At 44.0% G+C, this 17,266-nt stretch overlaps 1 protein-coding gene across 12 annotated transcripts in view; it reads right to left on the bottom strand.

Moving 5' to 3' along the window:
- LOC146869555 (stAR-related lipid transfer protein 3-like) overlaps positions 1–17,266 on the bottom strand; it is a 160,864-nt gene that overhangs the window by 55,814 nt on the left and 87,784 nt on the right. For 9 of the 12 annotated variants that reach the window (XM_085605422.1, XM_085605247.1, XM_085605334.1 and 6 more), the window contains 3 exons: positions 13,387–13,464; positions 8,897–8,974; positions 7,336–7,389 (listed from right to left, as the gene is read on the bottom strand). In XM_085605422.1, the coding sequence (XP_085461548.1) occupies positions 7,336–7,389; positions 8,897–8,974; positions 13,387–13,464 (210 nt within the window). The remainder of the gene's footprint in view (positions 1–7,335; positions 7,390–8,896; positions 8,975–13,386; positions 13,465–17,266) is intronic. The other 3 variants (XM_085605824.1, XM_085605912.1, XM_085605994.1) reach the window with 2 other exon arrangements.

The raw sequence follows: 17,266 nt of genomic DNA, 5'->3' as shown, positions 1-17,266 counted from the left end.
TACCTTTAAAAAAAGGGGCATCAGAGCTTATTGTCCTTTCAAGCATTAGGACAGAGGTGATGATCCATCATGGAGGGGAAGAGGTAAAAGAGGCAGAGGAGATAGCCTGCTACTCAGGACTGCAGTTATCATTAGTGCAGCAGGTATAGTTGCATTGGGGTCAAAGAGTGTGAGGGGCTCACAACACCCCAATTATGGGGAGCAGTTTGTTTAGGATATCTGTTTTTGTTTGATGCATTTGCTGTTTTATAAGTCTTATACTTGGTGCGGTTCTTAAGCTATAGAAAACGTATTCCTGAAATCATCTCATAAGCTCCTCTCCCTGCACGCAGCCATGTCACTTCCGCTCCCCCAATCCTTGCCATAAAGTTTTGGAGGGGGGCCCGACCTCAAAACATTTTGCTTAGCGGGGGGCTCAGAGTAAAAAAGTTTGAAGACCTCTGCCCTAGAAGCACTGCACAGTCCTCGCAATGCAGGGGGCAGCTCCTGACCCCTAGAAGCACTTCACAGCCCTCACTCACAATGCACGGGCCAGCTCCTGCAATAGGAAGTTGTGCATCGCTATCACAATGCATAAGGTTTCTCCTGAACCCCTACAGAACAGCCCATTCACAATGCATGGGGCAGCTCCTGACCCCTAGAAGCCCTGCACAGCCGTCACTAGCAATGCACAAGGCAGCTCCTCACCCCTAGAAGCACTGCACAGCCCTCACTTGTAATGCAGAGGACAGCTCCTCACCCTAGAAGCACTGCACTGCCCTCACAATGCACGGGCAGCTCCGGACACCTAGAAGCACTGCACAGCCCTCACTCACAATGCACGGGCCAGCTCCTGCACCATGGAGTTGTGCACCGCTGTCACAATGCATGGGGTATCCCCAGACCCCCTACAGAACAGCCCTTTATCAATGTACGGGGCTCTCACTATTAATGCATAGGACAGCCCTAGGGGAGTTCCTGACCCCCAGAAGCGGTGCAGTACTGGAAGCGTCACTGTGCAGAGAAGCTAAATGTAGCTCTCAGAGACTGCATGGTAACGCAGAGAAAGGCAGAGTAGACTGCATGAAGTAGTATGGCACTGCACACTTTAGTGTCAAGTGAAGGAGGTGTACGGCACATTCTCCAGGAACCATGCAATGTATTACTCTGCAGAGAAAGGGAGTGCAGACCTCACTGGTGGCATAGTGCCGGATGAAGTACTGAGAAATTAAGAAAAAGGGAGTACAGACCTCACTGGTGGCACAATACCGGATGAAGTACTGAGAAATGAAGGGAAAAGGGAGTACAGACCTCCCTGTTGCTTCCACCATTCTCCTCCTCACCAAAAAGAGTGACCACAGGGGTTCCACAGGGATCTTCGTTGCCCCTCTGGTTCAACTGGCTGAGGACTTAGACGCGAAGGTAATCGCTTATGCCGATGACACCCAGCTCTTGTTCACTTGGGGGGAAAAACGAGTCCTCCATCTCTGCCGCCAAACATTGCCTGTCTGCAGTTTTTAGATGGTTGGCGGCGGCCGAATTGAAATGTAATGAGGAAAAATCTGAAATCCTCTTATTTGGAAAGTTTCCCTCTAGCTTTAGAGAATCAATCTGGCCGTCCGGCTCTGTTCATCCTGCCTCCTCAGCGCAACCTGTCAAGAACCTGGGGGTTTGGTTCGAGGAGAACCTCCTGTTCGTGACCCAGATTAAGTAATTGGCAGGGACCTGTTTTGGACTTTTAAAAACTCTTAGGAAGTTCCTTCCTCTCCTTCCTCAGACTGCCAAGGAGACAGTCATACGAGACCTCATTCTTTCTCGGTTGGACTACGCCAACACCCTATATGTTGGCGTCCCGAGTGATATACTTCACAAACTGCAAGTGGTGCAGAATGCGGCTGCCAGGCTTCTCCTGAACATCTCGGCCACGTGTAGTGTAAGACATCTTCGCACTCTGCACTGGCTGCCTGTTACAGAGAGGGCTAGCTTCAAGGTCTTAGTCATCGCCCATCGCACTCTGTATGCTACAGGGCCAATCTATTTGCAGAAACTATTCTCCTTTAACACCCCTGCAAGATACCTGCGCTCCTCCTCCCAATTTCTGGCTCAAGTCCCACGCTTTCTCTTGCAAAGGACGGGCGGGAGCTTTCTGGCTGTCAAGGCCGCTTTAGGCTGGAATGATTTGCCCCTTGCGCTCTGTTGTACTCGGGACTTCAGTCTCTTAAAAAAAAAGCTGAAGACGCACTTATTTCCTTAATTCTGTGCCCCCTCACTCTTTCAAGGCTTGTGCCCGGACACTCTTGTAGTATCTGTGCGCGTTAGACGTAAAAATAACATAACAACATAACATAGTACCGGATGAAGTGCTGAGAAATGAAGAAAGGGGCGCAACAAGAATAGAGACAAAGCAATGAGTAGCATCGAACTGAGACAGATATTAACTTTATCCAGTCATAAACCAGGGGCTGGTCAAAGCTTATTCCAGGAATTGTAAAAAATAAGTCTTCCTAAAAGCTGTCTGTAGACAAGATCTCAGGAAAGAAAAATATAAGAAGTGTCACAGAGGGGTCAATGGATCTGAATTATTTCAGTAGAAAACAAGATGGGGCGTGCAGCTCTGGTGTGGTTACCATTTTTTTTTTTTTTTTTTAAATCAGACAACTGTGACACCCTTAATCTCCTCGTCATGGAGCACCCTGCCAACCTAACCAAGAAAGAGGTTCTTGGAAGTCTCCCTCCTGGAAAAAATCTTTAATTGAAAAGTGTGTCAAGTGGTGGAACTGAAGCTAGTTTGTGAATTATTTTTGTGAATGCACACTGGAAAGGATTTTAATGTGCTCACAAGGAACATTTATATGACCAAGTCAGTGAAGTTACTTTTACATTAAAAAAACTTTTGTAAAATTACATATGCGCGCGCACACACACACACACACACACACACACACACACACACACACACACATATATATATATATATATATAAAATATATACATATACACACACACATATATATACACACACACACACACACGCGCGCACACGTGATCACATACACACACATACTCATACGCAAAAAACAATAATAAACTGCAATAACCTACCCAAATGAGGTCACATGTCATATATAAACACAAAAAAAGATCAATTGATCAATTACAAAACTAAACTGTACTCTTAAAAAGAACACTCACTGGTAGAGACACTTCTGCTTTTGATATAATTTAGAGTGGCATGGCTGATCAAAGATAATTTTATAAATTTCTCATTTGTACACGTATGCGCACACATACACATATATGCACACATACATACGCACACATATATAGATGCATATATACATATATGCAAGTCAAAACAATACCCTTTCAGGCTTAGAGTGACGCATAAACTATGCAAAAAAGAAGCAAAGAATTCTGGGTAGATCTCAAGTTTAGATGGAAAGCAGCTCCAGTATAGAGCACCCTCAACACCAGCGACACTCTAAAAGTGCTCATCTCAAAGGCCTGCTTTCCTGTCATAGTGATAAAAGGCTTTTGTCATTTTACCGCTTGGCATGGATAGCAGTGCTAGTCCTATGCTTAAAGACTTTGCTGTACAAGTGACAAAAGACTTTGTCCCTGCTTCACTCGAATGAATAAGGGCTGCACCCCTGCGACACTCTACAAGTGCTTGTCTCAAAGGTCTGCTTTCCTATCATAGTGATAAAAGACTTTTGTCATTTTACCGCTTGGCATGGACAGCAGTGCTAGTCCTATGCTTAAAGACTTTGCTGTACAAGTGACAAAAGACTTTGTCCCTGCTTCACTTGAATGAATAAGGGCTGCACCCCTTTCACTGTACGAATCCCACATGGAGAGATGTGTTCATTCACATGCATGTGAGAAGAGCAGCATGCTGAGAAGAAATGCTCCAGTGGAACAGTTGATAATGTCAAAACACATGTTTCTCTTTGAATTTTCACCAGGCCAAAGAATGCTATTTTGGGCAATTCTTTTTTAATAAGTTTTATTGGAAGCACCAAGATGTGGCACAATTGGCAGTGTGCTCTATCCTATAAAAGAGCTATCGCTCTGTTAGTCAAACAGCATGCGTAAAACAAAAGAGCATGTGTAAAAAGGGACGCGGTTTGCATGGGCCATGTGACTCATGCCCCATTGGTGGTCTGGTTATAGTATCCTTTTCAGACTATATAGAGTAAACAGGCGAGCAACAAAATTGGTTGGAATTTGCAGTTTTCATATTTGTGACATTTTAACCTTGTTTTAGTATTGATACGGCAGATCGCATGCGCAAATCAACATGATTCATGTGTAAGGAAATTGTGTGCGTTTTTTCTCCTCTTGGTTGCATCAAAATAAAATGAAAGATACATAGCTATAATTAATATATAGTTTTAAATGGACCAGATTTGTTTTCTCCAGTTTGCAAACAAGTGTCGTATTTGTAATGGTCATGGGGTACTGCTGGAAAGTCATTTGCTGTGACTTTTCAATGGGAGTATTTTTCTTCAGGGTTGTAATTTGGTAGTACAGCGCAGCTCTGGCATAAGATCAAGGTAGTAACTGCCATGCTGATATTAATTTCAGCTCATATATTCTTCAGTTAAGGTCCCTCTATAGAAATGTATGAAGGTCACAGTGTGATATGAGGAATGGCGCAAAAGCATCACACGCATTTAACAATCCGCGTCAGTTTCAGGGACTCCTGGCAGTCAGTGATTGGGCACTGAGATTGGGGAGAGTCCCAGACAATTCTTTCAGAAGTGTAGCACAGGGAGAAGTGTAGTGCAGGGAGAAGTGGTGCAATCCATTGAGTTATTGCGGTAGAGGAGAGGAATGTTCCTCGGAGAACTTGGAGCATAGAGAGAAGCAATGCCATGGAGACTAACAGAGCGCGCCCCTCGACGGTGGCAGGACTGGATGCGCCTACCAGATCAGAGAAGCAAGTGGGGCTGTGAGTGACGAAAGCTGCATAGTATAGGAAAAGCTACGAGAGAGGAAGAGAATGAAGAAATGTATGCCTCGGAGGCAATGAGGCACACAAAAGAAGGGAGAAGATAGAGGGCAGTATGTGCCACGGAGGGGATTTGGTACAGGAATAGTTTATATATTTAAGAAGAAAGGTGTGCACCAGAGTTGGAGAAGAGATACTGCAGTGGAGATTAGATGGAACATTGGACCTCATAGGCAGTGTGGTGCAGGAGGTACTGCACGGAGAGGCTCTAAAGAGCTTCTGATAACAGTGATCATCAGAAATGGGTGACTTCATAGGACCTTGGAGCTCACTCGAAAGCCACACACAATCTAAACTGGTCAGGTCTCTCAACCGCGGTGCTCATGGGGGTGGGGGGGATTCACCCAACTCCCCCATCCAAGGATTGACAAACAAATCATATGACCTTAGGCACACGTAAAAAGTTCTCAAGATCATACAATATATAGTGGTAAACATGGATGTCTTTTTTGATGTTTTATTTTCGGCCAATTGGCCTTTCTTTTAGCCTTCTTTTTTAGCTAACACACGTTTGTCTTCTTAGGGTATCCCTACGATTGTCGCAAATACTGAAGCACACATGCTCAGGCGAATTTTGGAATACTACCACGGGAGGACATTCCCAATTTCGAAGAGCGCCTACTGGCGGTGTTGTAAAACAAGCATTTGCAATGCAATAGGTCTCGCATTTCGAGAATTTGAGCTATTGCCATTGTAAAGGACAAGGTCTTTAATTTATGTGTTTTGAAAACCTGCAAGCAGTGCCTAAACACGCACTTTGAGCTTATAGTCCTTGCTTATGAACAGCAAGGCTGGCAATAAAAGAGGCGCAGTTACTGCCAGCCTTGCTTCTCATTAGCAACAACTATAAGTTAGAGCACTACAGATTAATACGGACCGATTCTTGTGGGCAGACATGCTTGGTTAAATGATACCTCCACTAATTTCTGCACTTGCTGCTTTGATAACTGTGCAGCCTGCAGGTCACCGGTTTAAAGCCCAGAGGAGTGGACTCTGCCTTTCAATCTTTAAACCTCATTAAATTGAGTAAAAATGAGCTGGGCAACAGTAGCACTAGTTACCTATAGCGCTACCTAACACCAAATATTTAGTCGTGAACGCTACATAAAAACATTGCAGTGTGCACTGAACAAATGGTTCAAGAGTTAGAGAACACTTTTGGATTTTATTAAAATAATATGTATAATATAATTACTTATTATAGGGGCTTTCGGGCAGTCCTCTTCTTCCATTGGTCTCTTGGTGTTTGTCACTTTTTTCCTCCCACTACAGCATACAGCCGAGGGCAATGGGTCAGCCCACTTCCGCCACTGGCTAATTTCACTGTGAGTGACAGCAGTCTGCGCTTTCACAAGGAGCACACCCGCACACAAGGTAATTTCCTCCAGTGCTTGGAGCCATCATAGTAATGTTTATTTTTTCAGACTGCAAAAATATTTTGTCCGTAAGCTTTTTTTCTTTTGTGATTGATTGATGAGGGTATGGGAGGTTCAACAACAATAACGTTTAGCAATAATGATCACAAAGTAAGCAATGACAAAACCAAAAGGCTGGTGGCCAATACCAGACTAGTGGCTATGCCAATGCCTATTGCTAATCTAAACGAGACCAATCAATTTATCAGCAACGGTTGTTAGGTGACTGCTAGTCGGTGTATTTCTACATTGCCTATTCCGCTGAGCTTGCCTGCTATCCCTTCTAATATGAAGCAAACGATCCTGTCTGGATGGGCCGTTCGAGAAGGAGACAGGCCGGTAACCAAAAAGCCTCCTTTTCAATGGGAAGCCAGCGTTTAGCATAAAAGCTGACTCAACCCAATCAGAATGATGGGCGGGGCTTAAACTCAACTTCCCAAAAATCCCGATTACAAGAAGCCTCACAGAGCGAGCAGCGCGTGCACGCTACAACGCTAGGCGAGACCTAAAAATACGTGATATTGGTTGGAACTGTGAACAAAACAGGTTACTCCGGGTCGGATTGTCAACCGGAAGTAGAGGAAAGGCTTTAAATAACTGTTTAGCTCAACAGCCCTCATGAAGTCGTAGGGATATACCCTAAGGCGATGAGACACCTGTTGGCCAACTGGCCGAAAATAAACCATAAAAAAAGACATGAATGTTTACGACTATATATTTTATTATCTTGTGAACTTTTAGTGTGTGCCTAAGGTCATATGATAGTTTTGATAATAGGAAGATTTTAAAGTCAACTCTTCCACAGAAATCTCACTAATATACATTAGTTCTTTCAACCCAGACTAGTCCAACTAGAAACCATAAACTGTCAATGTGTAAAACTTGAACCTGAGCACAAGCGGCCAGAGCTGGAAACAGCTAACTCACCTCAGACAGAATGACCTTTGCGATCAGAAAGGCACAGGACACCAGTGTGGTGATCTGAGAAAAGAGCAAAGGGAATGGTCAGTGGTGCACAGTTCACAACACCGGGTATACTTCAGAGGTCCCCCCACCACAATACCCCCTTGGGAAAAACCAATGAAGTGACCTGCCTGCGATTCACCGGATCCCATCCGGGGACTAGCAGACTCCTGCCACAGCTCCACGCAGCATCCACCTCCCTTCAAAGCACCAGAATCCCTCTGCCATTAAGTACTGTCGGCGGTCATCCCACCACGGGCTACACAGAGTAGGTATCTAGAGCACTAGATAAACCATATGCTGGCAGCACTCATTTAGCAAAGTAGACATTTTCATCAACAACCCAAGATCAGACTGCATGAATAAGGAATTTAAATGCCAAAGTTTTGTTTATAATTTAAAAAATGCGATAAAAAAAAAAAAAAAAAAAAAAGAACAACACGCACTGCCAGTAGTCAAAAGTACTGATAGATAAAGGGCTGTTTTAATAACATCACAGTTTGTTGATTTTTGGAGCAAATACAACATATGTATAGTGACGAGTGCAGAAATGCTCAAAATCTGCAGCAGCTTTAAGGGAATTTGCTCACTTCCAATTATAGAGATGTGGGTATTTACCGATAGAAAAAGTGGCGAAACATTCTACGTATAAAAATGGAAAAAAGAGCCGTCTGTTTCATTTCCAACAATTCATGGAGAGCATGCATTTCTCTTTGACCTGCTAGGGGTTGCCCATCAGAAGTGGGCAAATGAGAAAATGCAGACATTATTTGCTAAATGAAGCCTAATGAAGCATTGGGTTTATGTAATGCCACACAAGAAACAAACACATGAATTGCCCGTCAGCTTTAAAGGACCGGCTGTCCATTACCTCTCCTTCCAAGCACCTGTATACCCACTTTAAGAAGCCTGCACTGGCTGTATATTGCAGTCACCTCAAAGCACTGGCTGCTGCAGTCCCCACTTCTAAGGGCCAACTTTCACCTTCCACTTCAAAATGGAAATAACCCACCTCCCCGAAGCGGCAGTTGTCATACTGCCTTCCAAATACCAACAGTTCTCTCACATTCCTAGCATCGCTGTCCTTGCGGCCTTCCAAACAGCAAGCCTCACCTTCCTACGAGTAGCATCTGCTGCTGCTCCTCTAAACATAGTCTCACGCCACACCCCCGACGCACTTCTGGAACATCACATCACTTCTGGAATTCCTAATGGCCCTCAAGATCTGGCTGGTCGAATAAGTCTCCGGGGCCTGCACGCTCCTGGATAGCCTATCGGCTGACTAGCCATGCTTTATAAACCTGATTTATTGAAGCTCTAATTTGGTTGGGAGTGTGGCCCTACCTCATTCCAAGTCCCTGCCTCCTGCATTGGCTGCTGCTAAACCATGTAGCTACAGACAGAACCAGCGCAAACTCACTAGTCCCATGTCCTCTACTCAATCCAGGCATCACCGCTTCAAACAACGGGCATGTCTATCACAGTGTGTACCTCCATATAGGGCAAAAGTTACAGTACTACTTACCGCTATCACCCACCAGTGTTGAAGACGAAATACCGCATACCCCAGCAGCAAGCCTGAGAATCGAAAAAAGGCAAGAACCTAGAGAAGATAAACAAGGTGTGTGGATTAGAGGTGGAGAGGAGTTGGTGCAATGGAGATTAGATGGAGCATTTTAACTCAAAGGCAGTGTGGTGCAGATTTAAAATCGTGTCCCAGAACCAATAGAGGGCCAGAATCGCACAACCGTATAGTTTTTTGCACTTTCTGGTTTGCCAAGAACAACTGATTTCATTTTGCGTTATCTTTTACTTTAACAGTCTCACTACATAGCTTAGAGATCAAATTAGCCCAAACATTCCTGCACAGTCTTGGGGGCTGGGCTCCAGTTTTCTGTTTTGCCCAATTTCCTTCTTTTATTGACAGGGGTAAATGGAGAATTTCCTCCAAGAAAGAACATTCACTGGAGTCATGATGAATGTGCCTCAGCCTGTAGGCTGTGGTGGATATCCGCTAATGTGGAGTTCCATGTAATCAAAGATGACTGGATCTCACCGTGACAGCTGTGGGGTATTCAAGGCATCCCACGCTGTCAGTCGTGGTGTTCTCCAGGGTAAAATAGTGCAGTCAAGGATAAAAGGTCTCATGCTACCAATGGTTGGGAGGGCGCACGGGATCTTCTTGAATGAGGACCCTCGCAGTCCAGTGCAACAGGATCTCGCCCTGTGCTCAGTGGTGTCCTCACTGCTGTCAAAAATAAAGTGCCTTGGCCTATCGCCTGCAGGGTCTTTTGAGAAGGGGTAAATTCAATGTAGTAAAGGTTTCTCAAAAAAACATCATGATTGAAGCCAGACCATCTTCTCTACTGCTCTTCATAGGCCATGGACACTTCTGAACGAATGTCTAAATGGTGCATCGTCAAACTCAAACAAGCATTGAAAATGCAATAGGTCTCGCCTTTAAGTTAAAGCCATTTGCTTTGCTATACAATATTATTAGCAAAACAAATGGCTTTAACTTAATAAAAGGCAAGATCTATTGCATTTTCAATGCTTGTTTACAAACGAAGCACTGACATGTTATGTTATATGTATCCGTAAAGTGCACTATCACTCGCGTGGCATACTCACACATAAGTCCCTGTGATCTCACTGGGCTCCACTCTTTGACCTGGCGGATTTGGGACTTCAGGTGATGATGACATCTTTCCCAGAGAATGTTGGAACTCCTGCTCGGTCTCTACACTGACGGCCCCACATTGAGAGGTGGAGGCGTATGACGAGAGCAGCGCATGCGTGCTGCTTTCACCAGCCGAGACCTAAAAAGACAGGCCAATGCCAAAAATACCCACATGGATTGAGCAGTCAGTTCCTGGCTTGCTGGGTCTGCTCTTTCAGATGCAATGGCCTGTCAGTGAATCTCCCAGACCTTATCAGTCAGTTCATCCAGGGTATTGACTGCTCTAATTTATACGAAGAACAAAATATTACGTGGATAAAAGAAAACGTGTTCGTCTTTTGGGAAAGTGTCATTGTGCAAATTGCATTACAGAAAACAATACGATTTCATTTGACCATTTGGTCCGGTGCGGGAGGCGGGCTTCCTGATTCCGCAAGTGACAGCTGAACAACCAAGCCACATGCCACCCCGGCCCCAAACTGTTTGTACTTTAAGAGTCAACTGACAGGACTGTTTGTCAACAGGTATTCCGAAACAGAGATTGTTCTACAGTTAAAAAAGCCTAGAGAGAGCAGGCATTGCATTAGGTGAGTTGTGGTATGCGGAACACATTGCTTTGCAAACCCTGTGAACATGCTTAGGAATGTGTTTTTTCTAAGTGGGCGAACCTGCTTTCTAGAACGGACAAGTTTTCAGCACGTCAAGGGGAAGGGTGGTTCCACTTTCATAAGACCTGATTTCAAAGCAATCCTCCTGAAACATGATCACGCGCTTAAACGGGGCTACTGTGCGCATATTTTGTTGACGTCCCTACTGCAAGCGAGTTATTGCTTTAAATTTAAAGACACAGATAAAGCTTTATCACCAACTTGACTGATTGCCAAACACACAGTCACAACACTGCACCCTACCCTAGGAGAATTATTCCTGCACCACTAAGTATTAGCAGGTGCTATGGTTTCCATGTGAACAGGCTACGGATAATCTGGAGAGGAGCAAAAATATCCATCAAAAGCCATCATCATCTGCAAAATCAAGAACCTGCAGACACGTGTGCTTTTTTATGAAGTCTGACTACAAACAGCGTTTGCTGTCTGGACGACCTGTTCCATTCTTTAAAAACAAAACAAAAACTAACAAACTAACAACTAACAAAAATGATGCACTGAGAGAGTGGGCTATGGTATAACCCCGCTCAGCTATTGCCTTCCACACAGTTTTCATTCTTTGCAACTGGGCGGAAGGGCTGTTCATCAAGGCAATGCCATTTTGTGGATGGTGACATACATTTCCATTAGGTTTTGGTGATGGGGAATGGAGTAGTCCTGTTATGTATCATGACATGGAGCGTGTGATTGAGAGGTAATAAGAGTGGTTTAACTAATTTACTTTGCTGAAACAACAACAACATTTGAATTTCTAGTTTATGGCTTTTTCGTTCAGAAAGTGTGGTCCAGGATCACGTTCAAGTAAAAAGGAGTGCAAAAGGCACACTAGAGGGCGCTCAAACACAAGTTAATGCAATAGCGAAACCATAAGATGCGGATCCAGCCACGCCACCACTCATATGTCCCCCCGTTCCCTCGCAGCGCCGCGGAAGGCCATCAGCTACCAGACAATCACAATACATACACCCGGCTAAACATATATAATAAAAACAAAAACAAACATGCAACGCCTAGAGCTTTGCGGGTGTGTCGGGAGAGCCGCTCAAAGACTGAGAGGGCACAGGGCGACCTCTGTTCAGAACCCAGAATCCTACTAACAAACTGTATGCAAACGCAGCCGCGTGTATATTTTGCTTCGCGCTTTCACTTTAAGTGAAAGCGCGATGCGAAAATAAACACGCGAGAGTCAAAAAGTAATGGAACAAATCCCCACCCATGGAGAAGTCAGCATGAAACTTACCTTTTGGAACAAATCGCGTCCTGCAAACATTCAGCGGCGATTTTAAGCCAAGTGAGAAGAAAAAAGTGCGTGGGGACAAATAATGGAGTGTCACGCCGCCGGTAAACGATCCAATGCCGGGAGGCGTGGCCAAAAGGAGACATGGCAGCAACAAGGAGGGACTAAGAAGCCTCCTTTACAATCAGAAGCCAGCGTTTTGCAGGTAAGATGACCCTAACCAATTAAAAAGATGGGCGGGTCTTCAACTCCGCCACCGAGAGCTTCAGAATATGCATTGATTTCAAGAAGCTCTCGAATGCCGCGAGCAGCGCATGCGCTGCTTTCGACAGCTAAGACCTAAAAAGGGGACATTAACGCACACCTGGAATGATCCACAGGTCAGATTAGTTTACTTCCTTTATTTAGCACAAACAGCTTCAAGGCACCGGACGAGGCAAAGCAAAGATAAATGCAAAGACAAATATAAAAAATGTAAACACAAAGTTTTCAAAAATGAACCGTTAGAAGTTAAAAATAATGTTGTTTATGCAAAAAAACAGAAAACAGAAAACCTGAACACTTGAATGGGGCATAGGTTGCAGTAGTCTGTTTTCTATTTCTCCTGCAACGCTAAACAGGAAGTGAGGGGAATTGAGAAAAATAATGGGGAAAGGTCAGAAACCGATGGCTGATCAAAAGTGAGGCAGGAAAAGTAAGTAGGAATTAAGTATTAAAAACGGAGCAATGCAGAGAGGTGAGGGAGTATTCTGCTTCTAAACTCAGTTGAAAAACAGGAACACAGTGAAACAAATTGTATGTAGTGAACACGTAGAAAAGATATCGGAATATACATTGTTTTAATCATGGGTTCTGCATGTTGCATTCTTTTCTTCCGCTTTTGGGAAATAAATCCTGTAGATTTTGATTGCTGTTGCATATTACTACAATTAAGGAAAGGAAGCAAACACTGGCAAAGTCAATGGGACAGGCATTGTCGCCAGTCTGTTTGCTTTGTCAATGCTACTGTTGCATTGTCCTGTTTTTTAAATAAAAAAAAATTAAAAAACCTTATTGGGAAAACTGCTGGGCTCTCAAATAAAAAATTAACAAAATAAAGAAAATATTGGCTAAAAGCAAAATCTTTTTTGGATGTCACAGCACACAGTGCAATAGCAGTCCTTGGCACTTAATTGATTGAATGTTTGTGTGGACGTGCTCCTTGTGAATCTGCGAAAGGGCAGCGTGCCGGCACTTGATGGCTGAAGTGGCCCACACATTGCCCCATAATGTATATTGTGGAGTCATGCACATTTATTCCACCCATTACAAACGACCAAAGGATGAAGAGGGCTGGCTGAAGGCCCCATAAGTTAGTATATTATCTGTATAATGGTAGTAAAATTAAAAGGTCTTGATTAAACTCAGACCTTAAAACAGGTCGCACTTACAAATATATCGAAGAACGAGCTTGAAAACGTATACTCCAAAATCTCCTTCCTCAGATTCTCCTTGATCCCATCACTGGTCTGAGGATGAGAAACAACAACAATAAGGGGTCATAAGGGCTGTGGAAATCAGAGGTGAAACTGTATGAAGACTACAAGATTAAGCTTGCCATGGGAAACCTGAGCACAGTCAACAAGTGTTTCAAGGCACGAACACCTGAGTATCGTACATGAAACCCCCTTGAGAGAGACCTATGATCGTCACTGGCATTTCTAAATACTAAGATAATCAACCTATATATAGGATATCACTTAACAAAACCCTTTTAAAGCCCCAACTAAAGGCACAGTTCTCTTCTTGGTTTTAAATACATTAGACATAAGTAGGACCATTTAAAAGATGTACAATTCTTTTAAATTGTCTTCCATCGAAAGCTAAATGGAAAAGAATACTAAGCCCATCCCAAATAACCAAATGTACACTAAGGTGTCTACCCAAGGGGGCAGATCCCAGTAGTGTTGACTGGGTGCCATGGTTGAATATTTATTATAGCCATTGTGCTCGATCAAGAGTTATCCGAAGAGGCCACCTCGCCAACTACAGGAAAACCATGATATGTAGAAGTATGAGACCTAACACGGCTAGTCCCAAAGGGCCATCAGTCACAATGGTCACTCATAATGTTGCCGGAGATACACTGCAGCACTCAGTCCAGCCCCAGGGGCTCCACAACCTCTCTGGAATGATCTCCCTTCTTATATTCTTCCCCTGTAGGGGACATAACTGCTTATCTACCTTCACTAGAGGGATAGGAGGATTCACATCCTCACAGCTAGCACCCACTGCACTCCTTCCTTTTCCATAAGGTTTTAGGCCATAAGGTAGTGAAGCATGGATGGGCATGCAAGTGGTTTGAGGGACTCTGCTATGTCTCATGCTGCTCCAACAAATGGATAGGGAGGCCTGCCGTAACTATTTGCCATGTCTGAGGCAGCCTATATCTTCTGGCGCGCCAAGTCCTACCATTGCCATCTCTCAAACCTACACCACTCCACACTTGAGATCGAAAGGGTCTGGGCATTTCGCATAGCAGTGGCTTCTTTACATCTCCTACCACACTTTCAGAAGCTAAACCTCTCAGAACCTGAAGCTCCCAAGGAAACCGCCAGCCGGTGTCCAGGCCCCTCCACCCTGCGTTGGTCTCTTACATGCTTATGCAGTATCACAGCCCCAACTGCAGCTCTGAACACAATGCGACTGAGAACAGCCCAACACACTCACCAGGGGCAGCACCTCAGTTATGGCGGAGAGACGTCACCTACTAAAAAATTGAATGATAATAAAACCAGTTTATTATCATTTTATTTTTCTTACTGAGTTAATTGCCAGCCTTAGGGCAGGGGCAGAACCATCCTGACAGAGCGTCACTCAGCTGCAGGGAGGAGAGTTTTGCACTCTAAGTGCGCATGCCGGTTTGGCCGGCTTTCTTAGGACGGCCAAACCGACATGCGCACTTACATTTCTCCAACCCAGCTGTGATGCACAGCCGAATGGAGAAATAGCACAGGCTCCCTGTGCCTGAGCAAGCGTCAAGTCACCCCGATCAGGCCAATTATGGCGCTGCTCTCATGCTTGTATAACCAGCATGACAGCAGCGCTGTGATTTGCCCATAGGAGTCTGTGCAGTGTGCCCAAGGTCAGGAGAGGAGCACCAAGGTGGCCGCTGCAGCGGCAGGTAAGTGTTTAAATGTTGTTATTTCCCCTTCCAACCACCTACTTCCCCCCAACCCCCGGCGTTTGCTTTGGAACACCACTTTGCTGTTAAAGCAGCCGCCACTGACTCACTGCAACTGCACACATATTCACCACTGCTGACCTGTCTGTACACACACTCACTACTTCTGGATCACAACCAATCAACTACCAATATGCACTGTCAAGCTACAGACCAAGCACACACTGCAGACACTGCCCTTTGTTGAGCTTGAGGCAGCGATGGCCTTTCGACTATCAGGCGACTAGGTCTCCAACGTGCACTACAAATTGGTGTATGGTACACAAAATTATGCAATATTAATAAAAAATTACACTGTGATGATTTTCACATTACAGCATTTCAAACTTCATGTATTTTTCAGCATATGTGATGCTTACAAAAACGAAGTAGACCATTGCAAAATATAAACATTACACACTTTGCCCAAACAAAACAACAAAACCCAATGCATTTCGGGACTCTGGATCCCTTCATCAGGGGTAATCTGAAATAAATAAAGAAATGGGAAACGTCTCAAAAGATGCACATCTGAATCAAAAGAATTGTCAAAATGATTTGAGAGCGTCTTACAGTCATAAGTGGTCATGCACCCTACACCTCATCGTGATAAGATCAGTGACACGGTGTGGTCAGGGCACTTACTATTTTCCCTGGGGCGACGCTAAAAATAGAATCTGTAATAACAGTATAAACCAACATGGATGTATTAAAAAGAGACAAATGGCCAATGCTTTTGTGCATAGTCATATTGATAGTTCACGTACCTAGGTGAACTGTGTTCAAAGTTCTATGTTCACTCAAGTAATTTTTCTGTGGTCACGTGGTGTCACGCACCTGACATGAAATTATGCCTGATCCCCAGACAAATAACGGGGAGGCAGCGCACTCCTATTTGTTCAAGATAGAAAATTGATTTTATCACTTGTGACTAAGGTGCTGGAGTGGTATGCTCACTGTCAATCGAGCATAATGTCTGAAAGAAAAAGAAACTAACCATGCGGTAGTCGCCACTGCGCACAGTGCTAGGGGTAACTATGACCCTTGATTATTAATCACCTTATCAGATGCAAATTAATCAAACAGATCAATTGAATTCAATGAACATATATTGATTCATATATGTAAATCATTTTCACACATATACATATAATTCATTTTGTTACAGAATACATTGCTTGTAGTGTATCCTGATGCTGATAAACATATGTCAATAAACAAAACAAGGTACATTTTTGGTTAACACAGTTTAGTACACGAGAGAATAAAGATGAGCCCAATGCATTTCGGGACCGACACGTCCCTTCGTCAGGGGAAATCTAAAAACAAAAACACAATAATGATTGACATTACTAATAATCAAACACATACTGGTTGTACCCAATGAAACCCATTACAAATGATTCAACAAACTATTAGCCACACTACATCAGTGGTGAGACAAGACCCAGTTTTTGCAGTGTGTGAATACAACAATTTGCTGTGCTGAAATGGAGGCAGCAAGAACCACGCCACCAGAAAAAGTCATACACCGTGGTGATAATCAAGAAAGTGATGATTTGTACTCTACTGGAATATATGAGAGGAGGAAAAGGTGATTCAAAGGTATGTATGGCGAGGTGGACTCACCTTGACTAATGTACCAAAAAGAAACGCATTGAAGGGAAGATTGCGGGCAAAATCGTAAATACCAGCCAATATAATTCTGCGGGAGAAACAACGGTGCAAATTGTAGAAAAAAGGCTGGGTAAACGAAATGATAAGATATGAGGGAACGTGGCTTCCCACTTACCCACCGCTGATCACGTGGTGAAACAAAAGTGGTGTTGTGCTAAAAAACGTAAAAATATATGGATAAGAATGATGGGGCAGTCTCATGAAACAAACGAAAAACAGCCTTGAAAACAAACGAAGCTATGCGGAAAAAACATTGAGAGAAACTTACATGGATGTCAGAGAAGAAGAGCGCGAACCGTTGGATCAGGTGAGGACCAGTACCTGGAGGGAATACTCGCGAGACTGCAGAAAGCCGCTAGATAAAGACTAAAAAGGGAGGACGGCTCCAGTGGGTGACGTCCTATGTGGACCATATTAAAGATAGAAACAGG

The sequence above is a fragment of the Triturus cristatus genome, chromosome 1_1 (genome assembly GCF_964204655.1).
Source record: "Triturus cristatus chromosome 1_1, aTriCri1.1, whole genome shotgun sequence".
NCBI lineage: Eukaryota > Metazoa > Chordata > Amphibia > Caudata > Salamandridae > Triturus > Triturus cristatus.
The sequence above is the reverse complement of the archived record's forward strand: the minus strand, read 5'-3'. Positions and strand labels throughout refer to the sequence as shown.